General features: G+C 47.3%; 1 protein-coding gene across 1 annotated transcript; it reads left to right on the forward strand.

Annotated features, from left to right (window-relative positions):
* Positions 1-12,883, forward strand: LOC133908077 (uncharacterized). The gene is made up of 6 exons (XM_062350205.1): positions 1-167; positions 877-986; positions 1,100-1,529; positions 10,135-10,557; positions 10,663-10,789; positions 12,077-12,883. Exons 1-6 carry the CDS (start codon positions 1-3, stop codon positions 12,881-12,883), a joined length of 2,064 nt encoding a protein of 687 aa, XP_062206189.1.

Raw genomic sequence — 12,883 nt, forward strand, 5'->3', positions numbered from 1 at the left:
ATGCGAAGAGGAGATTGTGGTGGCATCCTCTTCAAGACTGCCACGCCGCACGAGGAACGCGAGCACCAGGGGCTCCCCCCTGCGATGTCTCACCGCTCCGCGCAGAACCTGCAAACTGCAGAGTTACTTTTTGCCACCCGCCGGTGGCAGTATCGAAGGGTTCACTGGTAGCGCCATGGTTGTGCAATCTCTCCTTATTGGTAGAGACCGCCCAACGCTAGACCGTCGCAGTTGCCACCTCATCCACCGTAAGGAACGATCGGGATGATGGCTAGCTGGGTTCACAGTGGACTCTGTAGCAGGAGGGAACTCGCGCTCCCTCAGAAGCAGGGAGACGAGGAGACCCCCACCTCGCCAGGGCAGTCTACCTGCTAAAATGCACGACTCGCTCCGCCACCATGACCTCCGTCACATAATCCAGGGCCAGAGGGCACCCGGAAACAGAAATAGCATGCCTAGCGAGAGGAGGAAAAGGGTAAGCAGCCTTGCCACTCACCTTCCCCTTGTTAGGAGACGTCGGACTCCTTCGTCTCTTCACCAAGGCCACGAGACTATCGGCTCTCTCCCCGATTGCGAGCTGCCCAACGATGAGCGACTCCCCGTTACGGGATGGGGTGAAACGCTTTCTCACCCCGGCTGCGAGAGTTGCACTGGCCGGACAAGTTCCGGCCAGTCCTAGCTAAAAAAAATATGATGGCTCAACCAACCCAGAGAAGTGCACGTTCAGAGTTCCATCAGGGAAGTTGCCTGGTTTCCTCGTGTCTAGTCGAGGCATAGAAGCAAACCCTGACAAGATCAGAGCCATCGATCAGATGGGATCTCCGACTAGGTTAAAAAAGTTCAGAAACTCATTGGGTGTGTGGCAACATTGAGCAGGTTCGTCTCGAGGACGGGAGAGAAGGTGTTGCCACTCTTCAAGCTTTGGAAGAAAACGATCACTTCTTGTGGATTCCAGAAGCAGAGGAAACCTTCCAAGATCTCAAAAGGTACCTCTCTTCCCCTCCTGTACTGACCACTCATCGACCAAACGAGGAGCTCATGCTCTATGTTGCAGCTACCCCATAGGTCATGAGTGTGGTCCTGTTCGTCGAATGAGAAGGTCTTCAACGACCAGTATACTACGTCAGTGAAGCCTTACACAACGCGGAGGCTCGGTACCCACAGGCACAGAAGCTGCTATACGCCATGCTGATAGCCTATCGCAAGCTCAGGCACTACTTTCAGACCCACAAAATCAAGGTAATCTTCTTGCTCCCGATTAGAGAAATTCTCAATAGCAGGGATGCAGCAAGGAGAACAACGAAGTGGGCAGTAGAGCTCAGGGAGTTCGATATTCAGTTTGTCCCCAGAATGGCTATCAAGTCCCAGGCACTGGTTGACTTCATGGCCGAGTGGTCATCCTTTGAGCCCGAGCATGAACAACAACTAGAGGCGGACGAGCACTGTACCATGCACTTTGACAGGTCATTCACACTGAAGGGAGCAGGGGCAGGAGTGGTCTTGACATCACCAACCGGCGACACCCTCAAGTACGTAGTTCAGTTATGTTTTTAGACCACTAACAATGTTGCAGAATATTAGGGACTCTTGTCAGGAAAGACAGTCTTCACACTGGGTATAAAACGCCTGCTAGCAAAAAGGGACTCTCTATTGGTCGTAAACCAAGTGCAAAAGAAGTTTCAGAGCTCTGACCCGACAATGCCGGAATACCTCACTGAAGTGATAAAGCTGGAGCGACGTTTTATCGGTTTTGAGGTTAAGCATATCCTCCACAGGTACAACTTCCTCGCCGATGAGCTGACCTGTCTAGCTTCTTCTCGTGAACCTATCCCGGTCGGAGTCTATGAAGAAAGACTCACAAGACCATCCACTGCGGTCTCGGGCTAACATAAAGGGGATACTCTGCATGGAAACGAAACACCTGAGGTAACACGTTTGGAGGCAACACCTCCGTTGGTGCAGTCCTCAGGCAGCCATAATGTGGTCGCCCATATTGATTTGGGTACCATCTGAATAGATCATATCTCAAAATACCTTTAGAATTAGGCGATACCTGACGATGATGCGTTAGCAAAAAGGATCATGCGGCAAGCCCGCAGATATTCCATGGTGGAGGGACGTCTTTACCACAGGGAGAGTAACGACCTTTTACTAAAATGCATCACTAGGGAAGAGGGGAGCATTGTGCTCTCTGATATCCACAGAGGCATGCTTCATACCGCACTCTGGTCGAGAAAGCATTCCGATAAAGATTCTATTGGCCCAAGGCCCTCCAGGATGATTGCAAGCTGGTAAAATGGTGTGAGCCGTGTCAGTACCATGGCTGACATACCAACCTACCAGCCCAAGCACTGCAAACTATACCACTCTCTTGGTATTTCACTGTCTGGGGGCTCAATATCGTTGGACCGTTCCCTAAGGCCCATGGTGGTTTTGAATTCCTATTTGTGGCAGTCGATAAATTCACTAAGTGGATCAAAGCTGAGTCTGTCAGGAAAATCACCGCCGTAGCAGCGATTAAGTTCATACGAGAGTTGGTAGTGTGATTTGGCAGTCTGAACCACATAATTATGAACAATGGGACTCAGCTCGCCAGTAGCACTTTCAGAAACTAATGCGAAGAGATCGGGACCAAAGTTTGCTACGTGTCAGTTGCACACCCCCAAAGCAACGAACAGGTCGAACGAGCAAATGAGATGATATTGTAGGGGGTCAAAACCCAAGTCTTTCATTGGCTTAAGAGCTATGGAGACGCTAGGTGGACAAACTCCTCGCGATACTCTGGTTGCTGCAAACGACCCCCAGCAGGGTTACAGCCGAAACTCCATTCTTCCTAGTTTTTGACGATGAGGCAATGCTCCCCTACGAGATCGCCCTCCAATCTCCTTGAGTGACCAACTACTCGGATGACGATCAGGTGGGGCGACGGGAGGATGACATAAACTTGATCGAAGAGTTCCACGATCATGCTCTAATTCGAGCAGCCCGATACCAATAAGGTATCGAGACGCAAGAGCGAATACTGATCATAGTCGACCTCGTCCTTAGACAGATTCAGAATAAGACAGGCCAAAATAAGCTTTCCCCCAAGTGGAAGGGTTCCTACAAAGTGGTCGTTGTTACCCCACCTTGTGCAGTCAAGTTAGCCATGGAGGATGGTCGTGAATTGCACAACTCCTAGAGCATAGCCCCATTGCGCAAGATCTATGTATACGTCTGTTAAAAAATGAGCCATTTTTATCTTTGTTACAGGATCTTTCAAATGAGCGTGGAATATGTCTTATAAGTTTTTCTGATTCGAAGACAAAATTATCTGTTTTGCATAATCTCCCGGACAAGAACGATCTCCCGTCGGCTTGTAAGTTTTTGCAATTCAAGGGTCAGACCGCCTAGTCAGCAGCTTTCCTGCCTACTAGACGGTCAGGGGCTATAATGATTTAGGTTTTCCTTTTTATGTTTCCTGGCCACTTTATTTTGACTAATCGCTCACATGGTGAGTGCCAAATCGATTGAGAAGGAACAAAAACTATCGCTTGCTTAGTATCAGGGGCATGGGCGGCTGATGGATATCGACCACGAGGCCACAAGTCTAAACTCAGGTCGAGTGCTGGTCGCCAGTAAAGGGCTTGTAGGGCTAATTTTCAGGGCTATGACGAGGTGCGAAGCAAAGGAAAGCGGGATGCCCGAGGCACCACAAATCTAGCTAGTGAGTGGTACAGAAAGAGAGGATCCCCTCTGAAAGTAACGACTAGCCGAGCCTGCCCACCGCACAAGCACGGAGAATTTTATATGAAAACAAGTCCTCAATACAAAAAGAACGCTCGGATAGTACCCGGGGGCTGGTTCTAATGGTTTTATTTAGTGTCCCTAGGATCCAAAGATGCCCCTTAGCGGGTTGAACTGGGCGATCCAAAAAAGGGAGTGAGCTGCATACAGAAATGAGTCTGTGCGGTCACCGAGCTCCGTCGTGGTCCATTGAACACCATCAAAACCTGCAGAGACTACCAGAGCAAGGCGGAGGTCGGGGAAGTGATCGTTGAAGTAGGCAAGTGCAAGGCAGGCGCCGAAGACTCTGACCTCAAAGATGTGATCGTCGACAGTCGTGAAGCCTCTGCTCGAGGTCACCTACCTCCTCGAAGGCCATGAAAAACCAGTCGATATGACCGATCATGTTATCCCCAAGAGTTCGGCGAACATGAACGATGGCAGCCAGAAGCAGCAAGTCAAAGGGGGTGAATGCCCGACTAAGGCAATTGTAGAAGTACGCCCACCGCTGGTTGTTCTCCTCGATGTCCACTCTAAGTCCCTTTGTACTGCGAGCAGTTCCTCCTGACAAACTAGTCAAAAACAAGTCATAGAGTATGCAAAAGTCAGCTAGTCAGATATTACTCGGCTAGCCTAAGACTACATGCAGCTTAGTATGTGGCAAGACTAGTGCACCTCGAAGATCGCTCTGAAGGATCTCTCGCTCAACCACAATCCCAAGCTCACACTCAGCCACCACCTCCCGACTGCGTTGGTCGTTAATTTGGTTATTTTGGGGGCTCAGAGCGAGCAGGTGATTTGGTTATTTCGGGGACTCTACGACCACAACAACGACACAAGCCTGTCAAAGAAATGAAGAAGGTCAATCAGGTACCATACGAACTTAAATTACAGACTGGTGTTTACTCTTCTTTAGTCTCCACCCAAAAGAGAGACCCTACGAACTCTAGTGGTCCTTGGCACTCTGCCTCCAACTTTGCCTCAGCTTCAGGGCCACCGATCATGACCCCCTCCTGGACGATCTCAAGGTTGAAGTTAGGATCGCGGCAGTGGTAGCACCAAAGGACATACCCTGCCGCAATCTTAGACGCCTTCGCCACATCCTTCACTATCCTCACCGCCAGGATACCCAGGAGCTGGGTGAACTTCTCCACCAGGACACTGATGGAGTAGGCCTAGCCCTGCGCTTACTCTTCCTTTGTCTCAATGGCTTCTAGCCCAACGCTCCTCAGGTGCCCCCTGCATCACCATAAAGGTGGTTCGAAGAAAGTCATGAGTCATCTGCTCATCCCCCATCAATTTGGAATGTTGAGCGATAAGCACATCCCTCTCCTCTTGAAATGTGGCTTTCCCCTGTTGAAGTGCAGCATTCTCCCATTGAAATGCGCGCCTCGCCTCCTTTTCCTCGACCACCAGCCTCTCCAATTCAGCGCATCTGCAATTTGTCAACTCCTTTTCAGCGATCAGCTGGCTGATGGAGGCAGGGAGGCTAGCGACCAGTGAGAGCAAGTCAGAGGCCAGGGCGAGCACCCCGATAGGCTCTAAAGGCGCGGGGGTCACAACGAGCACTTCAGGCAGCGTCAAGATCGCAGTTGGCTCCAGGGTTGGAATGTTCGGCTGAGGCACCGAAGGAGGAGTTTCAACCAGAGTCGTTGATGGGGTGGAGGACCTATAGCGACAACAAGCTGTAGAGTCAAGAAAAGAACTCAAAATATGTACACCTAACTGGGGGGCATACTGTGTGGTCGGAGGGGTGAGCACAACTTGCGACCTCATGAAACCACTTAGTTACAAGTCCTTAAGTAGATTACACTTTAAAAAATACATAATCCGAACATTTGTTAGAGTAGTTACGCAATGAAATAAGTTACATGATGACAAAAGATGGGTAGCATCGTTTGCCCTAAGGCATCAGCCCAAACTAACAACACACGGGTAGAATGACACTACTCCTGCCCGTCACCAACATCGATGGGTGTAAAATAGCCAAAAACTAAATCTTCTTCACCTAAAAAGAAAATAAAACACGCGAGTACGAAGGTACTCGCAAGACTTAATCCATAATAGACACTTATAGATAGCCCGACTCCAAGAAAAATGCATATGGGTATTAGAAAGGACTCAGCCACAAAAGTTAAGTAATTTTACATGCAAAAGCGATTTAGACTCAAGTGTAAGCATCTACATCTAACCAAAACACCCTTATATCTTTAACATAACAAAGTTATAACTTGTACCATATCAACACCACCAACCACTTCCTAACATACCATCACAACATCCAGATATCGAAAACTCTACGATTGATGTAAATGGATAGAAGCGTGCTCATAGCCAAGAGCGTAGTAACTTGAATTGATCTTACACCCTGCAGCGGGTACATCTTTACCCACACAATATAAGAACCATTCGGCTTGTGTCACCCGCTAAAGTGCACACGAGGGGTACCCATATCAATCTTTTTTAATTGAGCCCCGGCCGTTTGAACATGCACATATAGGTGTGGAGGTCCACTAGGGCTACTCCCGGAGCACCCTAGTTACGCCTAAAGGTGTGGAGGTAGCTAGAACTACGTTTGAGCAAACTAGATACCTCTACAAACCTATTATGCCCACAACACGTTTATGATGTTACCTCTACAAGCCTATTATGCTCACGATACCATAGGCCAACAAGCCAAAAGATCATAGCTACAAAAGGTATTCGGCTTATCTTACTATTATATCGACATGTGGTAAGTACGGAAATGCCAAAAGCAACTACAATATTGGTCGGTCCTTAAACGATTTAAACGATTCAAGGGCCTATAGCATCTGATACTCTCTTCTCGAGCCATCCTTATTACCCGCCTGAACCTCGCCTCATCCTTACTAACTTACACATCCCTCCATCATCATTGTCTTTGTGAATAAAAGTAATCCCTAAGCTCGTGAACGATGATCGAACCACTGCTCGAATTCTACCGATGACCTAAGCCTTGCTAAGCATAATGTATTCATTTTAAGTTAGACCATTGAGTGCAATACTCAGGGTTACAATGGATGCAAGGATAACAATACCAAGGAAGGGTAATGCAACAATTAGGATATACTCCTAAAAATCCGACCTCGACTAACTATCTTGCGTGACATACATATAGCATACTTTATCAAATTAAAGACAACATATGATCCAAAGTAATATTGCAACATGCTTAGATGCTTGTGTGCACTTTAGCGGGTTCACAATCAGGTTCTAAATCAAGAATACCCATGTCACTCTCTGGTTCGTCGATCGCTAAAAGAAATAACGGTGCATCACAATTAATGTGACGAAATGCTATGGTTCATGCACCGAATGCCATGAAAATTGAATGGGATATGAGTTACTGAGTAAAGAATATGAGATAATAAGAATCATATGCATTGAAGTGCGAAAGGTCATAGTATAAAATATTTATTTAAGGTATGTTCAAAAAGCATCGTAATTAAGCTAGCTATCAATTATAAATGAGCTTCACAATTTAAACAGCACTTCCATACCAAAGTATATTTTTCCTAGATAGCACTGATCATAACATGAATTTTTCAAGTGATTTCATAATTTTAGGATATGGTATTAATTAATTGTGATTTAATTAAGTTGAAACACATTTAATTATTTAATTATAAAAAAGTATTTTTAGAGTTACAACATTTTAACATTTATTTCATTCTCATAGGAAGCTAACGCAAAGTCTCTTGATTTTTGGAGTTCGTATGAATTAACTATGAAATTTACAAGCTATCAGCAATGTAAAGAAAACAGAAAAACCTCTAATGAATAGTAAAATCCGGAGGTTTCGGGTTGAACTCGGAACTTCTGAGTACCGACCGGAGGAACGTCTTTCCTCAGGGAGCCTGGTGTTAGGATTCGAACCGATGAGTCGACGGCATCGTCGATAAGATCTGAATAACATAAGAGGTATGAGAGGTCGCACACATTTTGGAAGAAAGGGCAGTACCAGGGAATCGACGATAGGGTAACATGTGAATCTCGATCATGTTTTTCATCATTCAGCCCATAGTACATAAACGTCAGATACGCTGGCCTCCGTAGGGGACCCAACCAGTGTATGATGTAGCCGCGGACGACGTATAACCCTGTCAGCCTGGCTTTTCAAAGCTAGCCAAGGTCAGTAGCTCTGGGGTGGTCACGTGTGAATCCCACCAGTTTTCGGTGACCTGTGTTGGTGCGCTCAGCACGTAGTGCCATCATAGAGGCGGAACCCGTAGCTCCCGGTGGCTGGCCCGGTAACCAACCAGGTTGTGTAAAACAACTGGAAGAGGTCAAGATATAGCTCAACCCTGACGAAGTTATCACACAGATGAGCAAAAATGCTCAGCATGAGAATGGAGGTGGGGTTAAGATGGAGGTGGCAGATGTTGTAGAAAGAGATGACGGTGATGAAGAACTTGGAGAAGGGCAGCACGAGGCCCGCCAAGAAGAATAAAACAAATAGCATGATCTCTCCTTGGTGGGGGTGGGCACGCTCTCCCTGGCGTGGTACCCTGTGGAAAGGCGACGGGTGAGCAAGTTAGCCTCATGCAATGCCTTTAGCCTTGTCGTGTCGCACTTGTATCTAGGGTAGGCGGAATCACTGCTGATGCGCACCATCGGATTACGATGTAAGATGTTATGAGGGCAAGGACAAAGATAAAGATGGCGGTGGAGATGACGAGCTCTAAGCACAAAGAGGCTTGGGGCGATGGAAGATGGCAAAAGTATTCGTGGGGGAGCCGTGGGTACTCCAATTTTAAGGGTCATCGTGGTATCTCAACCGTCGCGGGGTCGGATTTGCGCAAAATTCGAAGGGACACGTGTGGGGAACTGAAATTTCCTCAGGTTTAGCAGCAATTAATGTTTCTCTCTCCCACGTTTTCCCCTCCCTCTCCGGACATTTAACCTCCCATCGGGATACAATTCTTGAGTCGATCATTAATATAGGTTGCGTTGACGACCACTCCCTAGGCAATCTTACGAGCACTTGGGGCCTAAGTGGTGCGACCAGAATCGTCCACGACCATGTAACATGCACGACCACGGACCCCTGCGATGAACCACTCAGCCCACCATATCCATGTGGGAGCTTAGGGGCTACTGTTAGTGTAATAGGGGGTGCCCCGTGAGGCAGGTCCTATGTCAAAAAGTGTAAGCCGATAGCAGGTATTATTAAGACCACGACCGCATCGTGCGACCAGGACGAGGCTCGTGCGACCAGTCCCATGGTCGCAAAGCAAGATCATGCGATCATCCCTTGTTGGTCGCAGAGTAGGTCCTCACTTAACCAGTCAAATCTCATTTAATGCTGCCCACTTGAGTGTTTTTTCTTCTCCAGGTGCTTGCTTTCGACAAGGCATGATCATGGGGCAGTGTGGAGTTGCGGGAACCGTCTTGTAACATTTAATGTTGTGGGATGGTCTGACGGATGTGTGTGATGGCGTTTGGTGATAGTATAGGGCGTGCAGGATGACCAAAGCAGAGCAGACATGTCTATTTGACATCTTGATGGGTTAGGGGTAGTTGGCTCCGTCTGGGGTAAGTCTGCCACAAGGTTTGACACGGTCCGTTTGTTTGTGCATTTTTGCCCCTGGTATATAAAGGGGTGAAGACTGCTTGTAAGGGAAATGAACATTCTGTAATAAATTCATCTAATTCATAAGACAATATACATGACGTATAGCTATTATCTCATAGGAAGTCTAAACCTAGATAAATCCTGGTGTTCTTAAGTCCGATTTGATATACACCTATATGAAACATAAATCAACGTGTTCATCGTCTGGTATACCTAGGATCATTTTCAGGGTTATTCCCCAACACCATCTAGTTTATTTTTTCAACTTTAGTTCTCTATCAACATCGTGACATAGAACTCCAAGCAATCGTTCTGTTAGTGTTGCGATGTCAAATACCTAAAAACAATCAATTCTAACAAATAGAAATTTCTTTTAAAAATCATTCCTAATTTATTGAAAAAATTACAAGTATCTTTCACCCGTTAAACAGACGACAACAAGCTATGCCTATCCACGTGCAATAATTTGATTTAAAAAATAAAAATATCGATTTTTTCCTATCTTGGGCTAGTATCGAACATTGGGGCCCAGTTTTAGATGGAGAGTAATTCGTGTGTATGGGCCAATGCCAGAAGGCATCCGGAGCCCACAACTGTCTGAGGCCCAGCCGAAGAAAAAGAAGAGCTGGAACGTTATGCTTTTGGACAGTTCTTGGCCGTTGGATGCGAAAGTGAGCAAGGAGATAAACGGCCGATGCGGCACCGATCTTCTCTATATCATCCCGGGGGTCCCAGTCTCGATCTCCCACACACTCTGTTCTTCACTTCTTCAGACTCTTACTGACCCCGAAGTTTCAGACTCTGCAATCCTTGCTTCCAACCTCGGAGGTAGTGCTGATGGCGGCCGAGAAGTCCGTGTTCATCGACCAGGTGTACGCGCAGCCGCTGACCGCGGAGGAGATGGTGGTGAGGTACCTCGGGAGCTCTGGCTATGGTGGTGCCCGCTTCGAGAGCGTGGCGCCAGCTTCTGTGCACGTTGGTGGTGCTCAATTCTCTGGCGTCGCCCCTGTCGACGTGGGCTCCCTCGTGGCGCGGATAGGCATGACTCCGACGGGGTTCGAAATGCCAGAGGGGGCCCTTGCGGCCGCCGGCTACGGCACCGTTGATGCTGTTCCCGATGAGGTTGCGGTGGCTCAGCAACCAAGCGACGGCAAGCCGGCGCCGTTCAAGGGATCGTGGACAGTGGAAGAGGACAAGTAACAAAGCCGAATCAGATTTTATTTTTCTCAGATGCAGCTTCTTGAATTACTTCCATTCCAAAAAAGCTTCTTGCATTACTTGATGTGTATGCTTCTCTGCAGCATACTGAAAGACATGGTGCAGCAGCATGGTGACCGGAAGTGGTCGGTGATAGCAGGGTCTCTCCCAGGCCGGATCGGGAAGCAATGCCGCGAGAGATGGATCAACCATCTACGCCCTGACATCAAGGTCCGATCCCGTGTTTTCCTGTCGATGCTTTACTTGTATGCAGTCTCTTTAAATTCTGGGGATGGCTTGATCTGTATGATTTTGAAGGAAATTCTTGTGCCTTGTGATTTATACGTGCAAGCAATGCTGATCGTTTCGACCCACCATTTGAAAGGAGGGCATTAAACCGCAGGGATTAGTTCTGGTGTTGCGTGTCTTTATTTTTATTGTTAAGTGTTTTCTTTTCATAGCATACTAGGGAAGAAATTAACATAGCGGGGGAAATATCCGGGCCTTTCGTTTGTAACCTCTGAATTTTAGCACTCTAAAGTTCAGTAAAACACTAAGCCCCAGTATGGATGCAAAATATTTTTGGAGTTTTGGGGGGAATATCAAGGTTTCTAAAAAATACCATAGTATTGAAAACTTTGAGGTGTTTGGATGCAACAAAAACTGATGTTTTGTAAACCGTAGTATATCAAATACCAGAGTATTTTTGGAATTTTTAAAAATCCACTCACACCCTCTTTAATTTAATACCGAGCTTCACTGCTCCCTCCCGTACACTGCTTGTGTGTTCCCCTAATATGCATGCATCATTCTATACAGACACGCGTATCCGGGTTATACTATATCATTTTCTTTTGTAGACTCTTCATTGCATTATTTGGTACCGTTGATGGTTCATTATTGTTCTTTTTTATTGGAGGACCCTATGTACTTAAGCCCACATGAAACTTTTTTGCTGCAATATATATAGATGCATGCCACATGAAACTTTTTTGCTGCAATATATATAGATGCATGCACTTCTAACATATCTATCATTTAACATTATCCATGTAAGATAACGTGTAATATGATTAAGTAATATGATATGCACACATCTTTGATAAAAATGTGCAATATATATTGATTAGCCTAATTCTCCAAACAAATTACTGCAACTACCAAACACGTCGTAGTTTTCACTGATACTGTGAAAAACTGTGATATTCATATACTGTAGTATTTCACGGATGATATTTTAAAAAACATAGTTTACATATACTGTAGTCTGTAAATACTTTGACATCCAAACATGCCCTAAATAGGAGGTTCAGATCCAAATCCTTAGTAGTATCTAGCTTAAATCCCTGAAAACCCCAAAGACCCCCCCCCCCCCCCCTCTTCTTAACATGTTGTACCGTGCATGTATGCTTGGAAAGGCTAAAGGTTGTAGGACAGAGTACAGACCACCTAATATGTCCTTCAAATTCACTTGTTTTTCAGATATGCTAACCATTCGTGCACATTAACTTTTCACAGCAAAATGACGTATGGACCGAGGAGGACGACCTGATGCTTATAGACGCGCACAAGTACTACGGAAATCGCTGGTCAGCGATCGCAAAGTACCTCCCGGGCCGGTCAGAGAACGCCGTGAAGAACCACTGGAACGCGACGAAGCGCAGCTTGAAGGCGAAACGCCGACTGAAGAAGAAGAAGAGCGAGCAGGCGCCACCCGGCCAGTTTTCCGTCCTAGAAGAGTACATCCGCAACCTGGACCAGCAGGCCCCCAAGCCTACGGCGCCGCCGACGGTGCACACGCCACCGCACCTCCCTGCGTATAGCGGGCTGGTCCATCCGGGCGTGCCCACGCTGGCAGCCAGCTCCAACCCGCCCGAGATGTGGATGAATTTCAGTGCCGCCAACTCGGCTGGGTCGTCGTCCCACCTGGGGACGATAAATCTCAGCAGACCGCTGGTGCCGGACCTGAACACCAGCAGTGACCCGCAGCTGTACTACTACCTGAGCTGCCCGATGTACCTTCCGGCGCCGGCGCCACAGCTGCAACAGGCTACACAAGACCCTCATCAGCATGATTACACCAGGTTCAACTATGCATTCGCTGATTACCACACGATGGACGGTGAGCTTGGTAGGTACTACGCAGGCGAATCCTTCAGTAATGTCAATGCCAATGGAAACGGCTACTACAGCGAGGCAGGGCCGAGCAGCGCCGGCGGCAGTGGTGATCCGGATGGCACCGACGATGTCGTTGAGCTGGCGTCGAGGGAATTCCTGACGCCCACCAAAGATGAGGTCACTCTTGACTTGACCAGGTTCAAGTGA

The sequence above is a fragment of the Phragmites australis genome, chromosome 2 (genome assembly GCF_958298935.1).
Source record: "Phragmites australis chromosome 2, lpPhrAust1.1, whole genome shotgun sequence".
NCBI classification, from domain to species: domain Eukaryota; kingdom Viridiplantae; phylum Streptophyta; class Magnoliopsida; order Poales; family Poaceae; genus Phragmites; species Phragmites australis.

Coding starts and splice junctions, on each gene's coding strand:
- LOC133908077 (XM_062350205.1), top strand. CDS start 1: ATGCGAAGAGGAGATTGTGGTGGCATCCTCTTCAAGACTGCCACGCCG. Junction 168..876: donor CAGTATCGAAGGGTTCACTG/GTAGCGCCATGG, acceptor AACATTGAGCAG/GTTCGTCTCGAGGACGGGAG. Junction 987..1,099: donor ACCTTCCAAGATCTCAAAAG/GTACCTCTCTTC, acceptor TCGAATGAGAAG/GTCTTCAACGACCAGTATAC.